We start from the raw sequence: 27555 nt of genomic DNA, 5'->3' as shown, positions 1-27555 counted from the left end.
TTGAGTCACTGGAATTATTTTCCGATCCATATCAAGAGGACATTTCTGATGCGCAGCCACTCTTGGTATTGGATCAGGAAGAGGAGGTAGCAACAAGCGCTACTCAGCAGTCTGACGCCAGTACCCAGATCAGCCCAAGGAGGAGGTTGGTCCCCGGTGTTGCTGCCTACTCCGAGATCTCTACTTATAGCGGTGGGGAAGGTGACGTTGATGATGACGTGTCTAGTGATGTCACGTGGGTGCCCACAAGAGAGGAAGAGGAGGGGAGTTCAGAGGGAGATATGGACCAGCAGATAGGGAGGAGAAGCAGCAATGACTTACATTGCACAGCAGGGACAAAGCAGACTGCAAATGTATCAGGAGCGAGTCATCGACCATGTACGGTCACATCTGGCGCTCCCAGGACACCGGCACATGGCTCCGCAGTGTGGGCTTTTTTTAACGTGTCCGCTGCTGACAATAGCGTTGCCATCTGCAATCTTTGCAGTCAACGCGTTAGTCGCGGTAAGCCCAATACTCACCTAGGGACGACCGCCTTAAGAAGGCACATGAGCAGCCATCACCGAGCCCAGTGGGAGCAACGGAACACACAAAGCCACACTGCAGGCTCTCACCGTCCAGCCTCGTCTTCTACTTCTCCTTCTCCTCTCTCCTCACAATTGTCCTCCACTCCACCTTCCATCACGCCAAGCTCACATTTTTCTGCAAAAAGGCAGGCTTCCGTGGGCCTAATGTTTGAGCGTAAAAAAATGATGACGCCGGATAACCCTCTTGCCCAACGGTTGGCGGCTGGCTTGTCAGAACTCATAGCCCGCCAACTACTGCCATATAAACTGGTGGACTCGGAGGCCTTTCGCAAATTTGTGGCCATTGGAACACCACAATGGAAGGTCCCAGGAAGGAAGTATTTCTCAGAGAAGGGCATCCCAGAGCTATATGGCCATGTTCAGCGGCAAGTGAATGTATCTCTGGCACACAGTGTCGGTGCCAAGATACATCTGACCACAGACACGTGGTCTAGCAAACACGGGCAGGGAAGGTATATCAGTTTTACTGCCCACTGGGTGAACCTTCTGACGGCCGTCAAGCATGTAACCCGTGGCACCCGTGTAGATTTGGTTTTACCGCCACGGATTGCATGCAGGCCTGACTCTTCTTCTCCTCCTCCTACTCCATCCTCCTCCCTCTCCTCCTCAGCTGCCTCCTCCTTTTCCGCTGCTAGCGTCTCTTCCACTGCACCGCCCAAGCTCCCCAGAACCTATTCCACATGCCAGGTGAGACGTTGCCATGCCGTGCTGCGTCTGTTGTGCCTGGAAGCAAAGAGCCACACTGGCCCGGCACTCCTTTCAGCTTTGCGTTCACAGGCAGATGAGTGGCTAACACCGCTCAATTTGACAGTTGGTAAAGTGGTGTGTGACAACGGTGCCAATCTGCTTAGCGCATTGAAACAGGGCAAAATCACGCACGTGCCGTGCATGGCACACGTCTTAAACTTGGTCGTGCAGCGATTCCTTGTCAAATACCCTGGGGTCCAGGACATCTTGCGGCAGGCAAGGAAAATCTCGGCCCATTTCAGAAGATCTTACACGGCCATGGCTCGCCTTGCTGACATTCAGCGGCGACACCATCTGCCGGTCAGACGTCTTATTTGCGATTGCCCGACGCGATGGAACTCAACCTTCTATATGCTTGATAGGCTGCTCCAGCAGAAACGTGCAGTTAACGTCTACCTGTATGAACTCTGCGAAAGAAACGGTTCTGGGGAGCTGGGTTTTTTTTCACCGCGCCAGTGGCTGCTCATGCGCGACACATGCAGACTTCTGCGGCCATTTGAGGAGATCACCAAACTGGTCAGTCGCAGCCATGGCGCCATCAGTGACATGGTACCTTATGCCTTCTTTCTGGAGCGTGCATTGCGTCGTGTCATTGATCAGGCTGTGGAGGAGCAGGAGCGGGAAGATGAGGAAGTCGCAATGCTGGATGAATTCCCAGGGGGGGCTACTCTATCTGAGACAAGTCAACAACAGGAGTCTGATGAGGAGTCAGAGGAGGATGGTGCCGGGGCGGATGAGCAGGAGCAAGAAGAGCATGCTTTAAACCTTTCTGGGATCCCTGTTGTGCGAGGATGGGGAGAGGAGAATGAAGAGGACGACATTATCCTGGATGATGAGCAGGAGCCAGGCCACCACACCGCTTCCACTTTAGTGCAAATGGGGGCCTTCATGCTCCAGTGTTTTAATAGGGACCCCCGTATAAAAAGCATGAGGGTCAAGGACCAGTACTGGGTGGCAACGTACTTAGACCCCCGGTACAAACACAAAATGGCGGAAATGTTACCGCCGTCGCAGAGGGCTGTCAGAATGCAGCACTTCCAGGCCTTGCTTCGAGAAATGCTGCATTCTGCTTTTGCGTGCGCTGGCAGAGGAGCAATTCCCACTCCCAGAGAAGGATTTGCGGGTACCAATCCAACAGCGCCTGCAAGAAGAGGCCGGTTTGAAGATGTGTTGGTGACTTCGGATATGAGGTCATTCTTTCAGCCGACCCATCGACAGGTGTCATCCGGATCCAGCATCAGGGAACGCCTAGACCGTCAGGTGTCCGACTACATTGGGTTAACGGCCGATGTGGACGCTCTGAAGAGTGATGAACCCCTAGACTACTGGGTGGGCAGGCTTGACCTCTGGCCAGAGCTTGCCCAATTTGCAATCGAACTGTTGGCTTGCCCCTCATCCAGTGTCCTGTCCGAAAGGACGTTCAGCGCAGCAGGGGGGATTGTGACCGATAAGCGTACTCGCCTAGCTCACCACAGTGTTAACTACCTCACATTTCTAAAAATGAATGAGGCATGGATCTCGGAGGAATTCAACACATGTGACCAGTAGACCATGTATATGTCTATAAACTATTTTTTTAATCAAGCACACAGACCTTCTTAATTCATTTGGCTCACTTCCTTGACCCAAAAAAGCACACCGTACTATATGCCCCTACCCTCCTCTTTGAAGAGGTTGAGCGGTGTCATATTTCTACTGGGGCTGCTTATGATATCCCTGTGCTGTGCTGACTTCCTCCTGGGGGTTCTTATTATGAAGGGATCACACTATCCCTGTGCTGTGCTGACTTCCTCCTGGGGGTTCTTATTATGAGGGGATCACACCATCCCTGTGCTGTGCTGACTTCCTCCTGGGGCTGCTTACGGTGCTGCTGTCAGTGCTGTATGTCACGGTGCTGCTGTCAGCGCTGTATGTCACGGTGCTGCTGTCAGCGCTGTATGTCACGGTGCTGCTGTCAGTGCTGTATGTCACGGTGCTGCTGTCAGCGCTGTATGTCACGGTGCTGCTGTCAGCGCTGTATGTCACGGTGCTGCTGTCAGCGCTGTATGTCACGGTGCTGCTGTCAGCGCTGTATGTCACGGTGCTGCTGTCAGCGCTGTATGTCACGGTGCTGCTGTCAGCGCTGTATGTCACGGTGCTGCTGTCAGCGCTGTATGTCACGGTGCTGCTGTCAGTGCTCTGTATTACGGTGCTGCTGTCAGATGCCTCTATCACGGTGCATGTGTCATTCCGGTATGTCACGCTGCTGGTGATCATCTCCTGCACCCTCTTCTTTGCCTACCCTGGTCCCTGACCTTCCCTCTCCTCCATTGCCTTCATTAGCTCCATAGTCCTGAATTGTTAGAACAATTTCCCAAATAAAATAAAAATGCTTGTAGTTATCGATCCCAAATTCACCTCATACATGTATTATGTCATTGTCCAGATGGTGGGACTACGTTTTACCCCCTAATAATTACCACGTGGCCGCAAATTCGACATGAAGGTTTGCAAAGTTCGCCTCCCATTGAAGTCAATGGGGCCCGCGGCGAACGTTCGGTTTCGCGAACGTTTGGGTCCGTTCGCATTTCGCTTTCGCGAAACGTCCCGTCGGAAGTTCGTCCATCACTACCAGTGACCCTTCTTACTGCTAGGTGAGAGTGCTAACCACTACACCACTGTGCTGCCCATCATTTGAATGACTGGGGCTGAGATGGCAGCTTCCTTGGATGAAAATTATAGCAGAGTTTTTAGTTCTGCTTTAACTGTCTTCCACCTGAGCTTCATTTAAAGGACTACAGTAGCAAAAATATTTTTGGTATCTATATGGGGTTAATATTTCTAATGACAGTATTAAGCACAGTGTATCAATTTCTTTTTATGCATTTGACAGGCCTTTATTTATTATATATATTTTCTCCATATTGATGAGATGGTCAAATTGTCCAGCAAAAGTAATGCCCTGTACACACAATAGGATTTTACGACAACAAAACTGTGGATTTTTTTCCAAAGGATGTTGGCTCAAACTTGTCTTGCATACATACGGTCACACAAAATGTTGTCGGAAATTCCAAACGTCAAGAACGCAGTGACGTACAACACGTACGACCAGCTGAGAAAAATTAAGTTCAATAGCCAGTGCGGCTCTCCTGCTTGATTCCGAGCACAGGTGGACTTCTGAGCGTCTGACCTATTTACACACGCTTGGAATTTCCGACAAGTTTTGTTGTCTGAAAATTTGAGAACCTGCTATCGAACATTTGTTGGCGGAAATTCCGACAACAAATGTTCTATGGAGCATACACACGGTCAGACTTTCCGACAACAAGTTCACATCCAACATTTGTTGTCAGAAAATCCTATCGTGTGTACAGGGCATTACAGTTACAGGGAATGTTTTTCAGCTTTTATTCACATGGTTTAAATCTTTTTTCCAAAAGATAAAAAAAAAAAAAAAAAAAAAACTTTCGCTGTAACTGCCTAATCACTCAAGCTCCGGAAGATTTTACCCCCTTCATGACCAGGCTTTTTTGCTATTTAGCACTGCGCTACTTTAACAGGTAATTGTGTGGTCATTTAATGCTATACCCACACTAAATTTATATAATTTTTCTCCACATAAATAGAGCTTTCTTTTGGTATGATTACCACTGGGTTTTTTTTGTTTTTTTTGCTATATAAATGAAAAAAGACAGAAAATGTTGAAAAAAAACAATATTTTTTAATTTCTGCTATAAAACATATCAAATAAAAAAAAAAATTTAATTTCTTCATAAATGTTGGCCAAAATGTATTCTGCATAATATCTTCAGTAAGAAAAAAAAAAAAACAATAAGTGTGTATTGATTGGTTTGTGTGAAAATTATAGCGTCTACTAACTTTGGTATAGATAATGGAATTTTTTTTTATATACTAGTAATGACGGTGATCAGCCGCTTATAGTGGGACTGCGATAGTGCAATTGGCAATGTGACATTAACCGACGCTGGGGGGGGCAACTGACTAACTGCCATTGACTACCATTGATTGTGGCTGTACGAGCAGTAAATGTACTGTGGCACATCAGCAAGCAGTTAAAAAGTGTTAGCTGGAGTTGGGCCTTAATTTGTTTTATGCCCACTTAAAACTAAAAATCTATTTAAGACTATCCTATCCATAGTGTTGTCACCCTGTTAAAGTGGAGAAGTAACAGATCTTTTGCAGGAGTCAACGGGTAGTAAAACTATATTACAGGGTTATTTAACAAAACAATATCTCCTGTGTTAATGCTAGTGACAGACTGCATCATATGTCATTTTTTATTTTATTTTTCCAGTAGTTCTGCTTTAATTATCTTCCATTTGCATCCCTGCAGCTTTTTTTCAGCTTCCAAGGAGAAGGAGTGTAAGCTCCAATTTTGAATAGCTTCTTAGCACCATTGGAAGAAAATAGCGAACAACTCACTAGCTTCCTAAACACAGAAATTCTGAGTATATCTCTTAGCCCTTGTACACACGGTCGGACATTCCGACAACAAAATCCGTCGGATTTTGTCCGAAACTTGTGTTGCATACACACGGTCGGACAAAGTTGTCGGAAAATCCGATCGTTCATAACGTGATGACGTTATTTCGTTACGACGGGACTACGTTCAGGCTAGTAGCCAATAGCTTTGGTCTAGGAATTTGATCTGAGCATGCGTGGCACTTTGTCCGATCGGAATTCTCTACACATGATCGGAGTATGTCCGATCGGATCATGTTGTCGGAAAGTTTTATAGCCCAGCTCTAAAACTTTGTCTGTCGGATATTCCAACGGAAACAGTTCGATGGAGCCCACACACAGTCGGATTATCCGACAACACGGTCCGATCGGACATTTTCTGTCGGAATGTCCGACCGTGTGTACAAGGGCTTACACCTGTTGTTTTGCATGGGTACATCACAAGCATAGAAAAAATATAAGGACATTGTCTACCTTTACTATCCTACACCTATGTAGCATAATATATAGCAACATGAGGAGTACTTTTTATACAGTAGAAATCAACAAATATGCTGTTTGCATGTAAGGCATAGATGGACTATCTACAGTATGCATAGTAAACTTAAAAGCTGAATTCCAGGTATAGATTTTTTATTTATTTTTTTGCATAGTTACATTGGGGCCCAGCTTGGACCAATGTAAGAATATATATTCCATACCCGGCCAATCCCTGTAGATGTAGAATCACTGTAGTAGCCACTGCTATTTTCCAGGTCCCATTCTGACAAATAGTCACCTTGTCAGCATGGGCACTATTCAGGCCAGTTCACTGTCAATGTCACCATCCTCCTCTCCAACTTGTCCAATAAGGGAACGCTTTGCATCCATTTAGAAAATGCAAAGCATTCACTATAGGGATTGAGCGATTATCAGTGCGGCCAATTATCGGTGGCCAATATTCCCTTTTTTGGAAGTATCGGTATCGGTCACAAAACATAACCGATATGGCTTCAAGGGCTTTTAGCAGGGTGATGCATGCAGCTGCATGCATCACCCCGGTATCGTTCTTTAGAACGGATGATCAGCTTTATTGTAATAACAATCAATGCGGCTCAGCGGCTCAGCAGCGGCTGTTATTACAAGCAGTGGGAGGTGATCTTTTCACCCCCCCCCCCTCCCGGCCGATCGCCCGGGTTCTCCCATCCCACTGGCCCAAGTAACCAGCCGGCACGTCTGGCTGACCGAATACACGAACAAAGCCGATGCTTAGTTGGGGTCTCGGATCTAGTAACCCGGATGCGATGTCATGACATCACTTCTCAGGTTACTGGCATCTTAAAGGCACCAGTTTTAAAAAATAGAAAGTATTCAAAAACTCCAATCTTGAAGTTCTGACTACTTTGAAGTGCAGTCTTATAGACCCCCGAACCCTCCATAAAGAGTACCTGTCACTGCCTATTACTGTCAGGGATGTTTACATTCCTTGTGACAGCAATAACAGTGATAAAAAAGTAAAAAGAAAAAACAGCGTAAAAATACAAATTTTAAATGTACAGATCGGCAGAGAATATTGGCCTGAGAGGTGGGCGAAATATCGGTGTTGTATCGGCACTGAAAAAAAAATATATCGGTCGATCCCTAATTCACTAAATGGTGCCCATGCCAAGCAAGTGACCACCTGTCGTTACTATGCCTTAGGGAAGCCACTTGACACAGGATCCAGAAGACAGCAAAACCTACTTATGGCAATTCTCCACTTCCACAGGGATCAGCCAGGTATCAAACATCAATACTTACATTGCTCCCAGCTAGGCCAATGTGACTATGTAAAGATATCTATACTTGGAATTCAGCTTTAATAATAAATAATTTGACACTGGATATACAGAAGTCAGGCAGTAATGTCATGTTAATTCAAGGCGTTGTGGAGAAACGTTTTTACCTCTGCTCCTCCTCTAACTCATCCTTTGTCAGCATTTTCTCATAGTCACTGCCCCGTAGTTTTCCTGGCACATATTTAAATGAGAAATCTTCATCATCTGTAAAATAAAAAATAAAAAAAACAAAGGAAAACATAACCAATTATTCGATTGGTTAGATTAAAAAAAAAATCATAATCTTCTCTAAATGGACATTACATTTAAAGGTGAACTTCAGCGAAAAATAAGATTAAAATTTTGGGAAATTAATAAGAACAGTTTTTGCTGCAATATTCATCTTCAATCCCGAAATTTTCCCAATAACCTTTTTTCAGCTTTTAACTGTCCTCTCTTTGATGGCCAAATGGTTAAGCCTGCTTTTTCTGAGCCCCAGTTATTCTGGACCTGCCCCAGTCTGTTATTGGACAGTAAAAGGTGAAGCCGACAGCCAGGAATCAATTCAGGGTTATTACTCACAAGTCCCCAGGACAGCTGCCACCTTTCAGCCTCATCCAGATACAACCCAGTGATTAGACAGTCCTTCTCTAGACCACATCCCTTTAGTGAATTCTTGTTGTCAGTTCCAGATCACTTCCAGGTCACAGCTCTTTCACTGCCGGGACCGCACAGAACAGCAACACATTCCACGGACTGCCTCAGGGGCAATAGCCCCTTGAGGCATGTAACTCTCCTTGCTGGGGAAAGACAATCTCTCCAGGCTTCCACACTGTTTATCAGCTTCCCAGCCACCATCTGAGCACTCCTATCCAGAGACTGGCTAGGCCCTGATCAATATTGAGGCTGGTAATTTGAATTTTCTCTCCCTAGGCTCTAGCAATTTCCTCTAAAGTCAGGGGGAAGCAATCAAACTGCTAACCTGTGAAACTCTGAACAGACCAGACCAAACAAGTACTGCTCCACTGGTTACAGATAAGGCCAGCCATACACGATTCATGATGGCTTCCCCAGCTCTCCAATGCCAAAGAGCCTAACAGAAGCGTGCTACAACTGTATAAAAAAAGTCACCAGTTTCCATTTATCAAGAAAGCTGTCACTAGCATTACACAGCATTACATTCCCAGCTAACATTATAGAAGATTGTATGTCTGGTAGGAGCAGAGTTATCGCAAGAAAAATAAGTCTTATCTGTAATACTCATTCATTTATAGGTGCAGGGCTCACAAATGCCCCATTGTTTGGGATAGAAGGCTTCTTTATCCAGGGTTACTGATTTTTTACAAACACCTACACTGAAAACCATTGCCCAGACAAAGCTTCCACTGAGTTATTTCTCAATAGTGTCTGTTTGTTAGCTGCTGGCTGGGAATGCCCTGAGCAAAGGCTTTCCAGGGGACTTGTGGCTACTTTATGTTCTCATTTGAATATAACAAAGATCAACCATAACATTATGACCACTGAAAGGTAAAGTACATTGAATATTTTGTTACAATGGCACCTGAAAGTGGGTGGGATATTTTAGACAGAAAGTGAACATGTTATCCATGAAGTAGTGCATTAAAAGCAGAAAAAATGGACAAGCGTACGGGTTTGAGCGACTTCGACTTAGGTAAAATTGCAATGGCTAGATGTCTGAGTCATAGCAAGTCCAAAACTGCAGCTCTTGTGGGATATTCTTGGTCGGCAGTGGTCAGGACCTACTAAAAGTGGTCTAATGCCGCGTACACACGTAGCAGACTATCCGGCGGACTTAGTCTGGCGGACTTTCTGCCGGACTGTCCGCCGGACTTTCTGAACGAGCTACTTGCCCACACACGGCACTTTTTCAGCGGACTAAGTCCGCCGGACTATCCGCCGTACTTTTGAAATGAACGGACTCACCCACACACGCAGAGGAAAGTCCGCTCATTTTGAGCGCGTCTCCAGGTAGCCGGGGCCAGCAAAGGAGGCGTCGCTGGCCCCTTCACCTGGTATGAACTGAAAGGGGAACCCCTACGCCGAAAAATCGGCATGGGGGTCCCCCCCAGGTCCATATCAGACCCTTATCCGAGCACGCTACCCGGCAGCGTGGCCCCCCCTTCCCCAAGGCACCCCCCATGTTGAGGGCACGCAGCCTGGTACGGCTCAGGAGGGGGGACGCTCGCTCGTCCCCACCCCCTTTCCTGGCCGGCCGGGTAGCGTGCTCGGATAAGGGTCTGATATGGACGTGGGGGGGACCCCCACGCTGATTTTTCGGCGTAGGGATTCCCCTTTAAGTCCATACCAGGTGACGGGGAAAGGCGACGCCTCCTTCGCTGGCCCTGGCTACTTGGAGACGTGCTCAAAATGAGCAGACTTTTCTCCGGGCGGGAAAAGTCCATTCATTTCAAAAGTACGGCGGACTGGCACACACACGGCCGGATTGTCCGCCGAAATGCGAGTCTGGCAGACAGATTGGAGTGCAAAAATACTTTCTTAGTCCGCCGGACTTTTGGGTAAAAAAAGTCCGCCAGAGCCCACACACGGCGGGATTGTCCGGCGGACTTGAGTCCACCGGACTTTTCCACCAGATTGTTTGATCGTGTTTACGAGGCATTAGGAAGAAAAACCTGTGAACCGATGACAGGGTCTTGAGTGACCAAGGCTGACTGATGCACATGAGGAGCAAAGACTGGACCATGTAGTCCAATCCAGTAGAAGAGCTATTGTAGCTTAAAGAGACGTTCCGGCCCCTCATGGAAAAATTTAAAGTCAGCAGCTACAAATACTGTAGCTGCTGACATTTAATATTAGGACACTTACTTGTCCTTGGTTCCTGCGATGTTGGCACCCTAGCCGATTTTCGTATCGGCTCTTGGGTGCTGCTGCCGCCAGTCATATTAAGGGAAACTGGGAGTGAAGCCTTTCATCTTTCAGCTTCACAGTCAGTTCCCTACTGCTCATGTGCAAAACACGCTGCGCTTTCTAAATGGCCCGGCAGGCGGAGGAGGGAGGAGGGAGCCAAACTTTCGAGGGAAGGCACCACGCCGCTGACTCCCAGAAGTGGGGAAATGTACCTGTCAAAAAAAGGTAACCGTTCCCCCCTTCCCCTGATAGGTGCCAAATGTAGCACCGGAAGGTGGGGGGGAGCATATAAGTGGAGGTTCCACTTTTGGGTGGAAGTCTGCTTTAAGTTGCTGAAAAAGTTAATGCTGGTTCCGATAGAAGGGTGTCGGAACACACAGTGGATCACAGTTTGTTGCATATGAGCCGCGTAGCCGCAGACCAGGCAGTGTGCCCATGCTGACCCATGTCCACAGCTAAACGTGCCTACAGTTGGCACATGGACCATGGAGAAATGGGAGCAGGTGGTCCAGTTTAACCGCTTCAGCCCGGAAGACTTTACCCCCTTCCTGATCAGAGCACTTTTTACGATTCGGCACTGCGCCAATTTAACTGACAATTGCACGGTCTTGTGATGTTGCACCCAAACAAAATTAACGTCCTTTTTTTCCCACAAATAGAGCTTTCTTTTGGTGGTATTTGATCACCCCTGCGGTTTTTATTTTTTGTGCTATAAACAAAAAAGGTATCAATTTTGAAAAAAAACGCATTGTTATACTTTTTGCTATAATAAATATCCCCCAAAAATATATAAAAAAATATATTTCCTGACAGACTCCATGGCAGCAACGTGTGGGTTAAGTCCCGCCTCCACTACCCTATAGGACACTACTCCCATAAATCTTTGCTCCCTGCCCATGGCCGTGTTCTTTTTTTGTCCTCCTCCGTAGGACCAGACGTTATGGTCTTTCTACCTGAAGATTGCTCCCACACGGTTCCATTGTTGGTTTGGCCGAATTGCGACTGGATGGAATTGTCGCATGACTCCGCTAAGCCCTAGCTACTAGCGGGGTATGGAGTGGGCATTGGATATAAGCGCTGGAGGAAGCCAGAAACCTAGCCACTGGCAGGCAGGCTGCGCATTTGGTCGGATAGCCCAGCTAAATAGCAGGTGACCTATTTTGCCCTGAGAAGTCCGGTATGTATTGTGCTTACCTTCGGCCTGGAGACGATCGTGTGGGAGCGGTAAGATTGTTCCTCTTTTCCATGGCAGCAGTTTGTGTTTGTTTTTTGCCGTTTCTCCTTCATTTTCCGTTCGTTTTCTGTGTCTGTGTATGTGGGTATAGGCGTGACGGTCGGATTAGCCTGCGTTCCAGACCGACGCTCACTTCCGGGTCTTCGTCGGTACGTTCGTTCTGCGCATGCGCGCGTACGGCACAGGATCGAGGCTTGGTTCGCGCGGGCGCGGTGGCGGCGGGATGACGCTATTCGCGCATGCGCAGTAGCGGTACACAGGACGCGGTGATGACGTCATTAAGGCGCCTTATTTAAACTTAGAAAATAGCCTGCAAGCTTTGGGAATGCTTGCAGGTTATTTCGTGACTTCCCCTTGTCCAGGTTTTCTGCTGTGGAGGTAGGTGGCCTTCTGGGAAGAAGGGGGTGGGCGTGTGTGTGTTTGATGCCCTCAGCCTTACTTATATGTCTTTGCAGCATTTATGGAAACCCCTAGAGATATGGACTCACCTCCGCCGGTATGTGGCCAGCCCTCTCATAATAGGTACTGTCTGGGGAGGAAGTAAGGGGGGGGGGGAGTGGTCCGGTATTAGTCAGTGTGTTATCTTTCCTTATCTGTATGTCTCTTCTATCTCTGTCTTAGCCCATCTAGATCAGCACAGCAACGCAGCTCAACGCAATTCTTCTAAGTCTTACCACTGGCACTCATATTCTAAGTCTAAACATCACGGCTCACCCTCAAGATCTGGGCGCCGTAGCGAGGATCGATCTCGCTCCTCCAGGGCTCATTCCAGCCACTCTGTTATTAGTACTTGCTGGGGATGCAGATCGCAAGTTCCTATTGGGAAATCCCTGTGTGACCTCTGCTTTTCCAAAGCCTCTAGTGAGAGAGGGGGTACGGACCAGCAACTAAGATCCCTTGTGGAAAAAGTGGTGAAAGAATCCCTCAAGGGGATCGGGGCCAATCAGACCCCTGTGCCTCAGTCAGAATCACCTCAGTCACCAGTCAGGGATTCGCATGCTCAAGAGCTCTGGGAGTCCTCTTTAACAAGCCACCATTCAGCTGCTGCTTCAGACAGTGAATCTGAGGAAGATAGCCCCTGTGTGGGGTTTGACTTTGCCTTACTTTCTCCCTTGGTGAAGGCCATCAGAGAGGCTTTGAACTGGGAAGAGGAGGTGGCTAATCCTTCCAAACAAAGGAAGTATTTCAAGCAACTTAAAAGGGAGCGTCTTAACTTTCCATTCCTGTCTGAACTTGGTGAGGTCATCACGGATGAATGGAGTAAAGTTGAGAAAAAGAATAGTATGCTCTCAAAAGTCCTAAGGTTATATCCCTTTAAGGAGGATGAGGTCAAGTATCTGGAATCCGCTCCACTCGTGGATGCAGCGGTGATGAGATTGGTAAAACATGTGACCCTTCCATTGGAGGATACAGTTTCATTCAAGGATGCCTTAGATAGGCGGATTGATTCCGATTTAAAGAGAGTCTACCTCACTGCTGGTATGGCATGCAAGCCAGCATTGGCTTTAGCGGCAATGTCCAAAGCCATGGAAGTCTGGACGGACGGTGTGGATGATACTCTCAGAAACATTTCGGATGAAGTCGCTAAAAACTCTCCTATCCAGGAGTTGCGGCTTGCTTCGGCTTTTCTGGGGGAGGCTTCGATTGACATCATCCGCCTAGTGTCCCGGGTCATGCTTTCAGCTGTAACCGCCAAACGGGCCCTTTGGCTCCGTCCCTGGCTGGCTGATCCAGCATCTAAACAGGTGTGGTGCCGTATCCCCTTCGAGGGTTCTTCTCTTTTTGGGAATAAATTGGACAATGCCATAACCCGGGCCACTGGTGGTAAGTCGGGGTTTCTTCCCCAGGATAGACGCTTAAAAAGCCAGAGGAGATTTTTTCCCAAAAAGCAGTATCAAGAGCAGGCAAGGGAGGCCCGTAGCTATAAACCGGGTCGGGAATATTCCAGATCATGGAAATCAAGGCAGTCATCCTTCAAGAAATCCGCCAAGAGCAGTGCGTCAGGAGAGAGGGAACCAACCAAATCTTTTTGAGATTGGGCCCGCTCAGATAGGCCAGGTGGGGGCTCGTCTTCTACATTTTCGGCATGTCTGGGCGGCCTCAATCCAGGACCTCTGGACCGTCAGAACGGTCTATTCAGGCCATTCTTGGACCTTCTGCAGGTCCCCAAGACTAAAGTATGTTCCCACTTCATTTCCAGCCACAGAAGAAAAAAGGCAGATCTTGTTGGCCTACGTGAAATCTTTATTGGCTCAAGGCGCTGCCGTACCCGTGCCAGACAATCAACGAGGGAGAGGAATTTATTCCCCTCTTTTTATGGTCCAGAAGAAAAACGGTTCTTGGAGACCAGTTATAGACCTTACACATCTGAATCGTTTTATCAAGAAGGAAAGGTTCAAGATGGAAACCTTGTCTACAATACAACAGTCAGTCCAGTCAGGAGACTGGATGATTTCAATAGACCTAAAGGACGCTTACTTTCATGTCCCTGTGGCAGAAGATTTTCAGCAGTTTCTGCGATTTTCAGTAGGAAAACTACATCTCCAGTTCGTGTGTCTCCCATTCGGACTTTCAACGTCCCCCCGAGTGTTCTCAAAGGTGTTGTTGGCTGTAGTGGCTCTATTGAGAACCAAGGGAATTCGTCTTTACCACTATTTGGACGATCTTCTGCTGCTAGCCCAGGACAGAGACCGTCTGTTACTGCACAAGGGTCAGGTTATCTTCAAGAGTTCGGTTGGATCCTGAATCTAGAAAAGAGTCAGTTAATTCCCTCCCAGTCTCTTGTGTTCCTAGGCGCACTCTTCAACACAATGAGGGGTACCATCTCTTTACCCGAAGAGAAAGTAGTGGTAATTCGAGACAGAATTCGTCCGGCCCTCTCAGCCTCCCATCTTCCGGCTCTTCAGTGCCTGAGGATTATTGGCACCATGGTGGCCACGATTCCAATGGTGAAGTGGGCCCAATGGAAGATGAGACCGTTCCAAAAGGGGTTTCTTCACCAATGGCTGGGCAACAAGATGCAACCTATCCGGATCACATCTTCAATGAGAATCTCTCTGCTCTGGTGGCTTCGGAAGGAGAACCTATTCAATTGCCATTCCATTCTCCCCATCTCATGGGTGACAATAACTTCGGATGCCAGCAACAGGGGCTGGGGCGCCCACTGTTTGACGGAAGTAGCACAGGGCACCTGGGACTTTCCTTCCAGGAGGATGGTGTCGAATATTCTAGAATTGAGGGCAGCCTTCCAGGCGCTCCTAGCCTTTCGTCATCTGGTCTTAGGAACCTCGGTCCTACTCAGACTAGACAACACTACAGCAGTGGCATATATAAGGAGACAAGGAGGTACTCGGAGTCTGTCCCTTCTTCAGGAGGTAGAGCCAATCATGTCTTGGGCTCAGAAGAACCTGGTCAACATTACAGCAACTTATGTTCCAGGAAAGCAGAACGTCCAAGCGGATTTTCTGTCTCGGGTCAATCTGGACAACAACGAATGGTCCCTTCCCGAAAAAGTTTTCAGGTGGATTCTAACGTTGTGGTTCTCCCCAAAGGTCGACCTATTTGCTTCCCCTTGCAACAAGAAACTGGCGAGGTATTATTCCAGGTTTCGGGATCCTCAGGCCTACGGAGTGGATGCGCTGACGGATCGATGGTGGTTCAACAAAGCTTACGCCTTTCCTCCAACTCCTATTATTCTACAGTTCCTGCGGAGACTCAAAACAGAAGCAGTAGAGGTGATAGCTGTAATACCTTATTGGCCCAACAGGCCATGGTTTCCGCTTCTAATGCTCCTCAGTGTCAGAGATCCGATTCCCTTACCTCTCAGACCCGATCTTCTATCCCAGGGCTCGAAGCTCCATCCCTGTCCAGCCCATCTATGTCTGAGGGTCTGGTTTTTGAGAGGGGAAGGTTAGAGGCTCTGGGTTGCCCAAAGGAGGCCATTCCTACTCTCATGAGTGCAAGGAGGAAAAGTACCAAACAGGTATATGAGAGGATTTGGTCTAGATTCACAAGTCACTTGTCTTCCAGGTCTTCCAGGTCTTGCTCCAGTGGTAATTTGACGGTTCAGGATGTTCTCGGTTTCTTACAGTCCGGACTAGACATTCCCCTGTCTGTCAGCGCTCTTCGTGTGCAAGTCTCGGCAATCTCGGCCTTTTCTGGAGTATCCTGGGCTAAACATCCTTTGGTTCAGCAATTTTTTAAAGGAGCGATTAGACTTAGACCACAGAGGAAACCTAGGTTCCCCAAGTGGGATTTACCGCTAGTTCTCGACTTCTTCTCTCATCTGGACAGAACACTTTCAGTCAAAGAATTGTCCCTAATGACATCTTTTTTGGTGGCCATATCCTCAGCAAAAAGAGTCTCTGAGATTCAGTCTTTAGGGTCAAAGGAACCTTTCCTCACATTCTTCCCTGACAGAGTGGTCCTAGTGCCAATGCTGGGTTCGAACCCAAAGGTTACCTCAGTCTTTCACGAAAATCAGGACATTACCCTTCCTACCTTTCATTCGGCTGGGAATCAGGATCTTCATCCTCTCGACATGGGAGTTATCTTGAAACGATACCTGGAGGCGACAGCTTCTTTCCGGCAATCAGATTATCTTTTTGTTCTTTTTCATGGTAAAAGCAAAGGCCTTAGGGCTTCGGTCAGATCCATCTCCACGTGGGTGGTTCAGGCGATCCAGTGGGCTTATAATGAGAAGGGCTTGGCTCCTCCTGAGGCGGTTACGGCGCATTCCACGAGAAGTCTCTCTACTTCTTGGGCAGCTTCACGTCATGTGGCTCCTGAGGTTATCTGCAGGGCTGCCTCTTGGTCATCCATTCATACATTTATGGCTCACTATTGTGTTGAACCTGCCAGTTTATCTTCTGTTGATTTTGGCTTAAAGGTGCTGTCGGTGGACAGTGTTAAATAAATTTTTTGTTCAGCATTTTTTGCCCACCCGAGTGTGTTTGGCGAGTTATTTCCCACACGTTGCTGCCATGGAGTCTGTCAGGAAAACGGAAAATTCCTATCAAAATACTTACCGTAATTTTCCTTTCCTGATGGACTCCATGGCAGCAGGAGTTCCCTCCCAAAATGGCTGGAGTAGGCTAGTTATCGAACACGGCCATGGGCAGGGAGCAAAGATTTATGGGAGTAGTGTCCTATAGGGTAGTGGAGGCGGGACTTAACCCACACGTTGCTGCCATGGAGTCCATCAGGAAAGGAAAATTACGGTAAGTATTTTGATAGGAATTTTCCGTTTTTTCCTCAGTTTAGGCCGATTGTATTCTTCAACATATTTTTGGTAAAAAAAAAAAAAAAAATGCAATAAATGTATATTAATTGGTTTTCGCAAAAGTTATAGCATCTACAAAATAGGGGATAGATCTATGGCATTTTTATTTATTTTTTTATTAGTAATGGCAGCGATCTGCGAATTTTATCGTGACTGCGACATTATGGCGGACACATCGAACACTTATGACACTATTTTAGGACCATTGTCATTTATACAGCGATCGGTGCTATAAAAATGCACAGATTACTGTGTAAATGACACTAGCAGTGAAAGGGTTACCCACTAGGGGGCAATGAAGGGGTTAAGTGTGTCCTAGTGAGTGATTCTAACTGTGGGGGGGATGGGCTTCAAGCCACATGACAGCGATCACTGCTCCCGATGCCAGGGAGCAGTGATCTCTGTCATGACACAAGCCAGAACGGGGAAATGCCTTGTTTGGATAGGCACTTCCCAGTTCTGAGGCTCCGTGACACGATCACCGGGAGACCAGCGGGCATCGAGTCCACCGGGCCCGTGGGCACATTCACGCTGTACGCGGCCAGCATGCGCACCTGCTATCCCTGCCTCTTAAAGGGGACGTACACGTATGCCCATTTGCCCACCGCTGCCATTGTGTCGACGTATATCGGCGTGCCGCAGTTGGCAAGTGGTTAATGAGTCATGTTTTCTTTTACAACATGTGGATGACTGGGTGCATGTATGTCACTTACCTGTGGAAGAGAAGACAACAGGATGCACTATAAAAAGAATCAATCCGGCAGAGGTTTAAAGAATCTGATACTGATGGCTTGGTGCCAGATACCATAGTATACATTCAGAGGTCTAGTGTAGTCCATGCTTAAGTGGGTAGTCATAATGTTATGGCTGATCAGTGTAGATGCCACTGATATAAAAAAAAATCTAATCATCTCATGACCTTCCCCAATCTAAGGCATGGCAGTCATCCAACAGCTGATGCGTGTGGACTCATGGGTATCAGCAAATGTCAACACCAAAAGTCTTCCAATTTTATCTCTGCATCCCACATGTCTACATTTGTAATGACATGAATAGCCAAACACACCCATCAAGAAGATGTAGAGTCAGTCATATACTGGATATAACTTCTGATTGGTTTTTTAGCCTTTGATGTAAGATATATTAATAGAAATGTGTTCCTAGTATAAGGCCGAAAGATAATATTGTCTCATGTGGTATCTCACAGGTGGCATGAAAAGAGGTTCTCTAATGCCGCGTAAACACGACTGGACTTTTTGACAGCAAAGGTCCGACAGAACGAGTCCGTCGGAAAATTCGATCATGTGTGGGCTCCATCGGACCTTTGCTTGCCAAAAATCCGGCGGACTTTAGAAATAGAACATGTTTTAAATTTTTCCACTGGAACTCTGCCAGACCGAGAAACCCGTTCGTCTGTATGCTAGTCCGACGGACAAAAACCGATGCTAGGGCAGCTATTGGCTACTGGCTATGAACTTCCTTATTCTAGTCCGGTCGTACGTCATCACGTTCGAATCCGTCGGACTTTGGTGTGATTGTGTGTGGCCAAGTCCGTTCATTCGGAAAGTCCGTCGGAACTCCGCCGAAAGTCCGTCGGACCTAGTCCCTCGAAAAGTCCGGTCGTGTGTACGTGGCATTATTTTTTGGCCCCTGATTAAACAGACACCAAGTCCATACTAGAGTCAGCTTAAAACCAAGATAGGGAAGCAAGGTTTATCATCAGGCCGTTCATCTATGAACAGATTTATTCCACTAAAGAGACTGTCACTTTGTCCATGCCGGGAAAATGGACAAAGTCTCATTTAATTTCAACTCCTAACCCCTTTATACTCATCTTTCCCACACTTCCCCTCCACTCCATAAGTTTAGTTTGGTGTAAGCTCCAAAGAACAGCATTATGGGAGGAGATCACTGATGATGAGAACAGAATAGAGGGAAAGGAAACTGTCAGGGCAAAATTATGGACTGGCAGATTAGCTTCAAGACACTTGATCTGCATATCTGTACAAGGTCGATGACTAGTAGGCCCCTTTCACACTGGGGCGCTTTGTAGGCACTACAGTGTTAAAAATAGCACCTGCAAAGCGCCCTGAAAGAGCCGCTCCTCACACTCCAGTGTGAAAGCCCGAGGTCTTTCACACTGGAGCGGTGTGCTGGCAGGACGGTAAAAAAAGTCCTGCTAGCAGCATCTTTGGAGCAGTGAAGGTGCGGTGTGTATACCACTCCTTCACTGCTCCTGCCCATTGAAATGAATGGGGAAGCGCGGCTATACCGCCGGCAAAGCGCCGCTGCAGCAGTGCTTTGCTGTGGTTTTAACCCTTTCTGGGCTGCTAGCAGGTGGGTAAAACCGCAGGATTTATATAGCGCCAACAGTTTGCACAGTGCTTTACAACATGAGGGCAGACAGTTTTAATACAATTCAATACAGGAGAAATCAGAGAACCCTGCTCGTTAGAGCTTACAATCTAGGAGGGAGGGTCAAGTGATACAAAAGGTAATAACTGTGGGGGATGTGCTGAAAGGGCTGCGTTACAACTCATTAAAACGCATGTTAATTTCCATCCCATTGTTTTCAGTGGTTCTGGTTCACTTATATGAATTGCATTAAATGGAGGCCCAAAAATTCTTGTAAAGGAGCCCTTTGCTGATTGTGTCCTCCCTACACTTCCTCCTACAATTGTCTTCATAGCACCTTTTGCATAACCATTGGCGATTCCTATGGGGTTTATAATTATATTTATCACTTGATTAAAGCCAAATACAAATGATTAAAAATTCCCTATTTAAAATGACATAAACAGTATAATAATATTGTATCCTAACTGAAAATACACTATTATCTTCCTTTTGGGCCATTTACGTTTTTTTTGTGTGGTCTGCGCTTATTGGAGAAGTTCAAACAGTTCAGAAATAGGAAGGACAATTCTGTGCCACTGTTTTTAGTTGTACGGCATTCAAAAGCCATGCAAAGTAGATTAGAACAGCACACCACAAAAATCACCACATACACTCATTTAAGAATGTATATACAATACATGCACACAACGGGGACGACTACGCATGAAAATGTTGATTAAGATACACATGTTACATATCGCCATGCATGCCTTCAGTCCCTGCCTAACTCTAAACTGATGACCTGTAGGGTGGCTTTTAACTGCTTGCCGACCACCGCACATACACGTCGGCAGAATGGCACAGGCAGGCAAATGGGCGTACAGGTACATGCCTTTAAATTTACCGGCTATCAGGCGGGCACGCCGCGGGTCCCAGGAACTCAATGTTCACCGGGTGCCCGCGATTGCTGTCTGGAGAGGTAGAATGGGGAGATGCCTATGGAAATAAGGCATTTCCTCATTCTGCCTAGTGACAAGACAGAGATCTACTGCTCACTGTCATTCGGAGCAGTGATCGATGTCAGGTCCTAGCTAGCCCATTCCTCCCCCCCCCCCACCATTAGAATCACTCCTTATGACACACTTAACCCCTTGATCGCCCCCAATGTTAAATCCCTTCCCCGCCAGTGTCATTTACACAGTAATCAGTGCATGTTTATAGCACTGATTGCTGTATAAATGACAATGATCCCAAAATAGTGTCAAAAGTGTCCGATGTGTCCGCCATAATGTCGCAGTCATGACAAAATAAATAAAAAAAAAATCGCAGATTGCCGCCATTTCTAACAAAAAAATTATTAATAAAAATGGCATAAAACTATTCCCTATTTTGTAGACACTATAACTTTTGTGCAAACCAATCAATATATACGTATCGTGATTTTTTTTTACCAAAAATATGTAGAAGAATACATATCGGTCTAAACTGAGGAAAAAATTAGTTTTTTTCATTTTTGGGGGATATTTATTATAGCAAAAAGTAAAAAATCTTGCTTTTTTTTCAAAATTGGTGCTCTTTTTTTGTTTATAGCACAAACAATAAAAACCGCAGAGGTGATCAAATACCACCAAAAGAAAGCTCTATTTGTGAGAAAAAAAGGACGTCCATTTTGTTTGGGTACAACGTTGCACGACCACGCAACTGTCAGCTAAACGACACAGTGCCAAATCACAAAAAATGCTCTGGTCAGGAAGGGGGTAAAATCTTCCGGGGCTGAAGTGGTTAAAGTATCGCCTATGGAAAATATAGGGTACTATAGTTTGTTGCCATTTAACGGATGCACATTATTTTAAGGTTTGACATGTTATGTATCTATTTACTCGGCGCAACCTCATCTTTTATTTGATCAAAAAAATTTTATTAAAAAACGTATTGCATTTGTGTGCCTTAAAATTAACTTTAGAGTATTTTTTTTTTTTTTGCATTTCCTAAAATCTTGTAACATGAAAAATTAGAACTACCACTATTTTATTCTTAAAGGCGTCTGCTTTTAGAAAATATGTCATGCTATGCACTCTTCAAGGCTAAAATAATGTTTTAAACGTGTTGGAAAAAATGCAAAAGTGGCTCTGGCAGCAAAAGGGTTAAATTATGTCACAGGTTATAGGTCACCGGGCCAAACATACTCACCTGCATCATCTGCTTCACTAATCTTCAAAACTTTATCATTTTCTGTTTCAACATCTTCTTCCTGCAACAAAAACAAGATTTTTTTTTGTTATCATGTGTAGTTCAACATTCTGAGATGCTGTTTATGCTTGTTATTCCAGATTTACTGCAAAAAATGGTTTAGCCGAGCAAGATCTGAAGGTTGCTGCCACATATGAACTGGAAGCAATACTTTAATCATGCATGATTAGATTTTCCATATCTTTAAACACAGAGAAAACAATCCATGATCTGAGTACTTGAACAGCTGAACAGCACCCCAGATATTTCCGCCCCCATTTTTTAGGAGACACATAAAGCGGTCATTAGGGGCCACTGCATACAAATTGCCCTCTTCCTTAAAAAAACATGAGGCCCGGCTTCTTGATTTAGAGCGCGAATTTAGCGACAAAATCCATGAGTTTCCCAAATGCCCTTCACACTCCACTAAGCGAGTGTTGGACATGGCAAGATGGAATCTCAATTAGCTTCTCCCTGAATACTCTCTCCAGTATATGAAACACCTTTTTACCCTAAAGCAAATAAGCCTTACTTACTCCTTACTAGGGCTAGACTTTGTACGCAGACTTGGTATTCAAACAGTACTGTTTGTACACAGGAAAACAGTGCTTTACGAGCAAACCCTCTAAGCCCTTGTACACACGGTCTGAGATTCCGACGGAATGTGTCCGATCGGACCGTTTTGTCAGATATTCCGACTATGTGTGGTCTACATCGGACTGTTTCCGTCGGAATATCCGACGGACCAAGTTTTCCAACATGTCGGTAAAATTTTCAGACAAAATGCTCCGATCAGACATACTCCGATCATGTGTAGAGAATTCCGATCGGACAAAGTGCCACGTATGCTCAGATCAAATTCCTACACCAAAGCTATTGGCTACTAGCGTGAACATAGTCCCTTCGTAACGAAATAACGTCATCACGTCGGATTTTCCGACAACTTTGTCTGACCGTGTGTATACAACAGTTTCGGACAAAATCCGTCTAACAAAATCCGACGGATTTGGTTGTCGGAATCTCTGACCATGTGTCAGGGCTAAGAAAGCATATACATTATTTTACCAAAAGTATTGGGACACCTGCCTCTACATGCAGAATAACTTTAATGGCATTCCAGTCTTAGTCCATAGGGTTCAGTATTGCGTTGACCCACCCTTTGCAGCTATAACAACTTCAACTCTTCTGGGAAGGCTGTCCAAAAGGTTTAGGAGTGTGTCTATGGGAATGTTTGACTATTCTTCCAGAAGCATATTTGTGAGGTCAGGCACGGATGTTAGAGGAGAAGGCCTGGCTCACAGTCTCTGTTCTAATTCATCCCAATGGTGTTCTATCAGATTGAGATCAGGCCGGTCAAGTTTCTCCACCCCAAACTTTTTCATCCATGTCTTTATAGACCTTGTGCATTGGTCCAAATCATTTGGTGGAGGGGGGATTATGGTGTGGGGTTGTTTTCCAGGGGTTGGGCTTGGCCCCTTAGTTCCAGTGAAGGGAACTCTTAAGTCATTAGCATACCAAAAAAAATTTGGACAATTTTATGCAGCCAAATTGTGGGAACAGTTTGGGGATGGCCCCTTCCTATTCCAAGATGACTGCGCACCAGTGCACAAAGCAAGGTCCATAAAGACATGGATGAGCACATTTGGGGTGGAAGAACTTGACTGGCCTGAACAGAGCCCTGCCTCAACCCGATAGAACACCTTTGGGATGAAATAGAGCGGAGACTGCAAGCCAGGCCTTCTCATTCAACATCAGTGCCTGACCTCACAAATGCTCTTCTGGAAGAATGGTCAAACATTCCCATAGACACACTCCTAAACCTTGTGGACGGCCTTCCCAGAAGAGGTGAAACTGTTATAGCTGCAAAGGGCGGGCCAACTCACTATTGAACCCTAAGGACTCAGACTAATTACACACTAAGTACACTAAGTACACATGATATATGCTGGTATTGTGTGCTTATTTTGAGCCCCAAAGTTATGCTGCGGGTCCTACTTTGTGAGTTTTACTTTGTGAATTCATTGGAGAGCGAGATCTGGTTTCAGACTGGCTCTTAATTGTTCTGCGTTTGTTTGTTATTTTGTATGTTATATGAAAATGACAATAAAAAAGAAATAAATAGCACAGTGCTAAATAGCAAAAAAATAAATAAATAAAACATTTCTGGCTTCAAGAGGTTAATCGGGGACAAAAGCAACAATGTTTTTCCCTGGGGCACCCCCCTAAAGTCAGGGACTGTACTCAGAAACCAGGGATGTCATCATGCTTTAAATCAGGGGCTGTAGTGCATATTGTTGATTTAAATAGCATGCAATTAGGGGGATTCATCAAGACTGGAGCAGACAGAATCTGAAGTTGCTGTGAAGGGCAACCAATAAGCTTCATCTTTTATTTTCAAAGTGTGACCAAGCAAGCTGAAGATAGAAGCTGATTGGTTTCCATGCCCATCTGCTCCAGATTCTGTCTACTCTAGTTTTGATACATTCCCCTCAGTATGTCTGCAGTGAGTTTGCAGGACTGGAACATTGTCACATATGCCTGAATTTGTTTGTGGAACTCTAAGCATAATGGACTGTTTATTACTTTATGAACTTCTTTACTATGGGATTTAATGTGATTTATACATGTTCACCACCCCTGATTTACATCTCTAGCTGAATTTATTGTACATCTGTGCCTAGACCATGAACATTAAAGAATTTATATACCTTATTCTTAAAGTATAACAAAAGGAAAAAAAAATATCTTTTTTTTTTTTGGTTGTGGACAGAGTATAGGGGGGTTAGATCACCTGTCATGTTTTTATTGCTGTCTGGGCTCCCATTAGGATTCATCCTCTTTTATTTTCCCATTTACTGTTATTACCGAAAGTGAAAGAAGATCTGAACAAATTAATGAGGTGGGCGACTACTTGCCAAATGAGGTTTAATGTGGAAAAATGTAAAATGCATTTGTGTGGCAAAAATATGAATGCAATCTACTCACTGGGGAAATCTAGGATGGAAAAGGACCTGGGGGTCCTAGTAGATGATATGCTCAGTAATGGCATCCAATGCCAAGCTGATGCTAATAAAGCGAACAGAATATTGACATTAAAAAGGGGATCAACTCCAGAGATGAAAACGTTTATTCTCCCGCTCTACAAGACTCTGGTCCGGCCGCACCTGGAGTATGCTGTCCAGTTCTGGGCACCAGTCCTCAAGAAGGATGTAGTGGAAATGGAGCGAGTACTAAGAGGAGCAACAAATCTAATAAAGGGTCTGGAGGATATTAGTTATGAGGAAAGGTTGCGAGCACTGAACTTATTCTCTCTGGAGAAGAGACGCTTGAGAGGTGATATGATTTCAATATACAAATACCACACTGGTGACCCCACAATACGGATAAAACTTTTTTGTGGAAGGGAGTTTAACAAGACATGTGGCCACTCATTAAAATGAGAAGAAAAGAGGTTTAACCTTAAACTACGTAGAGGGTTCATTACTGTGATGCCGCGTACACACGAGCGGATTGTATGGCGTACTTAGTCCACACACGGACTTGACCACACACGGATACACAAACAGTCCGTCGAAAGCTTGCGCGATGACGTGTACAGCACGTACGACAGGACTAGAAATAGGAAGTCCAAGACACAGCAAAGCACCCTTCCGCCGTGTAAATCCTTTCTGGGCATGCGCCATTCTTAGTCCGTCGAACTAGCATACTGACGACCGTATTGTCCGCTGAAACCAAAGTACGACGGACAGATTTTTGGAAAATCCGAAATTCTTAGTACTCCGGACTGCACGCTGAAAAAGTCAGCTGAAGCCCACACACGAGCGGATTGTCCACTGAAATGTGTTTCAACGGACTAAGTACGTCAAACAGTTCGAACGTGTGTACGCAGCATAAGAGCAGCAACGATGTGGAATTCCCTTCCACAGGTGGTGGTCTCAGTGGGGGGCATTGATAGTTTCAAAAAACTATTAGATAAGCACCTGAACGACCGCAACATACAGCGATATACAATGTAATACTGACATTTAATCACACACATAGGTTGGACATCATGGACTTGTGTCTTTTTTCAACCTCACCTACTATGTAACTATGTAAAACCCCAACATTTGGGTTGTCACCAGAACAAGAATAGAAGGGAAATCCTCCAAAGGGGACACTAGTTTTGGGATTCCTAAACTTTGGAGATATATCCTCTCACCTGTTTTCCCTGATGGGAAACTTCCACAATGGGCCACAGATGGCAGAAAAAAACTGATTTTTTTTTCCTTTAGTTGTACTTTACCTTTCTGCATCCAGGGGCATACATCCCACCTGCATGCATGTATACACTTTGGTCATTGTTTACCAGTATACAGCCACGTACTGTCATTTATTTGTACAGCTGCACCAGTGACTCCACAAGCACATAAATATGGCCATTTTATTATGTATGTAGGATATAGTGAAGCAGAGCTTAATACACTAAAGCAATACTTAAATATAAAGTGCTAATATGTATCTCACGTCCTAATGTGCAAAAAGTGCAATAACAATATCATCAAAAAATATATCCAACAAATAAATAACAAGGATGAAGAATCCCAAAAATATCAAAAAGGTTATAGACAAATTGTCTATAACCGCCCTCTGCCCCCTGTGCATGGGCCCTTAGACATCTTGTAAGTACTGAATTCCTCTTTCCTTAACCGCTTGCGGACCAGCCGCCGCAGTTTTACTGTGGCTAGTTGGCTCCGCTGCGCAAAATTACGTGATCTCGCAAGGCTTGCATAGCAGGCGCACACGCCCGCCAGCGGTGCGCACGCGTGCCTACCACAAGCTCCGTGAGTCTACCCGCGATTGTCTCACAGAGAGGAAGAACTGGGAAATGCTAATGTAAACAAGCATCTCCCCGTTCTGCCTAGTGACAGTACATTGATCACAGCTCCCTGTGATCAGGAGAGGTGATCAGTGTTGTGTCACTGCTAGCCCATCCCCCTACAGTTAAAATCACTCAATAGCTCACACTTAACCCCTGCAGTGCCCCCTCCTGGTTAACCCCTTCACTGCCAGTGACATTTTTACAGTAATCAATGCAATTTTATAGCATTGATCGCTGTATTAATGCCAATGGTCCCATAAATGTGTCAAAAGTGTCCGATGTGTCCGCCATAATGTCGCAGTCATGATAAAAATCGATAATCACCGCCATTACTAGTAAAAAAATAAATATTAATAAAAATGACATAAAACTATCCCCTATTTTGTAGACGCTATAACTTTTGCGCAAACCAATCAATAAACTTATTGCGATCTTTTTTACCAAAAATATGTAGACGAATATGTATCGGCCTAAACTGAGGAAAAAAAATGTTTCTTTATATATTTTTGGGGGATATTTATTATAGTAAAAAATATTGCTTTTTTTTCAAAATTGTCGCTTTTTTGTTTATAGAGCAAAAAATTTAAACCGCAGAGGTGATAAAATACCATCAAAAGAAAGCTCTATTTGTGGAAAAGAAAGGTTGTTAATTTTGTTTGGGAGCCACGTCACACGACCGCGCAATTGTCAGTTAAAGCGACACAGCGCCTAATTGCAAAAAGTGCTCTGGTCTTTGGCCAGCCAAATCCTCCGGGGCTGAAGTGGTTAAACAGTCCCTTTATTACAGGTTACACATTACTTACAGAAGAACTAGGGTCAGAAATAATATGAACCCTATATAATGATAAAGTATGCTTGCTGATTAATTATATTACCGGTCAACTGAAGGACCATCTACAGTAGAAATCACAAATTAGTTAATTACAGTTTAGGGAAAATTTCAAAGCAATTGATGGGGCTGGGATTTGCATTGTGCATAAAGACTTGTTAGCAGCTGCAGTTAGCTAATCTGCCACAAGATGGTTGTGTCCCAAAATAGAGTGGAAATAGAAAGTTAAAGCGGAGCTCCGCCCAAAAGGGGAAGCTCTGCTTCTTTGCACCCTTCCCACCTTCACTGCCACATTTGGCACTTT

The 27555-nt window shown here is 45.4% G+C and overlaps 1 protein-coding gene across 4 annotated transcripts in view; it reads right to left on the bottom strand.

Annotated features, from left to right (window-relative positions):
* MXRA7 (matrix remodeling associated 7) overlaps nucleotides 1-27555 on the bottom strand; it is a 107654-nt gene that overhangs the window by 34683 nt on the left and 45416 nt on the right. For all 4 annotated transcript variants that reach the window (XM_077459291.1, XM_077459287.1, XM_077459289.1 and 1 more), the window contains exons 2-3: nucleotides 21523-21583; nucleotides 7723-7819 (exon numbers count right to left, since the gene is read on the bottom strand). In XM_077459291.1, the coding sequence (XP_077315417.1) occupies nucleotides 7723-7819; nucleotides 21523-21583 (158 nt within the window). The remainder of the gene's footprint in view (nucleotides 1-7722; nucleotides 7820-21522; nucleotides 21584-27555) is intronic.

The sequence above is a fragment of the Lithobates pipiens genome, unplaced genomic scaffold (genome assembly GCF_037356315.1).
Source record: "Lithobates pipiens isolate NorthernLeopardFrog02 unplaced genomic scaffold, aLitPip1_a1.2 Scaffold_28, whole genome shotgun sequence".
In the NCBI taxonomy this organism is placed as follows: Eukaryota; Metazoa; Chordata; class Amphibia; order Anura; family Ranidae; genus Lithobates; species Lithobates pipiens.
The sequence above is the reverse complement of the archived record's forward strand: the minus strand, read 5'-3'. Positions and strand labels throughout refer to the sequence as shown.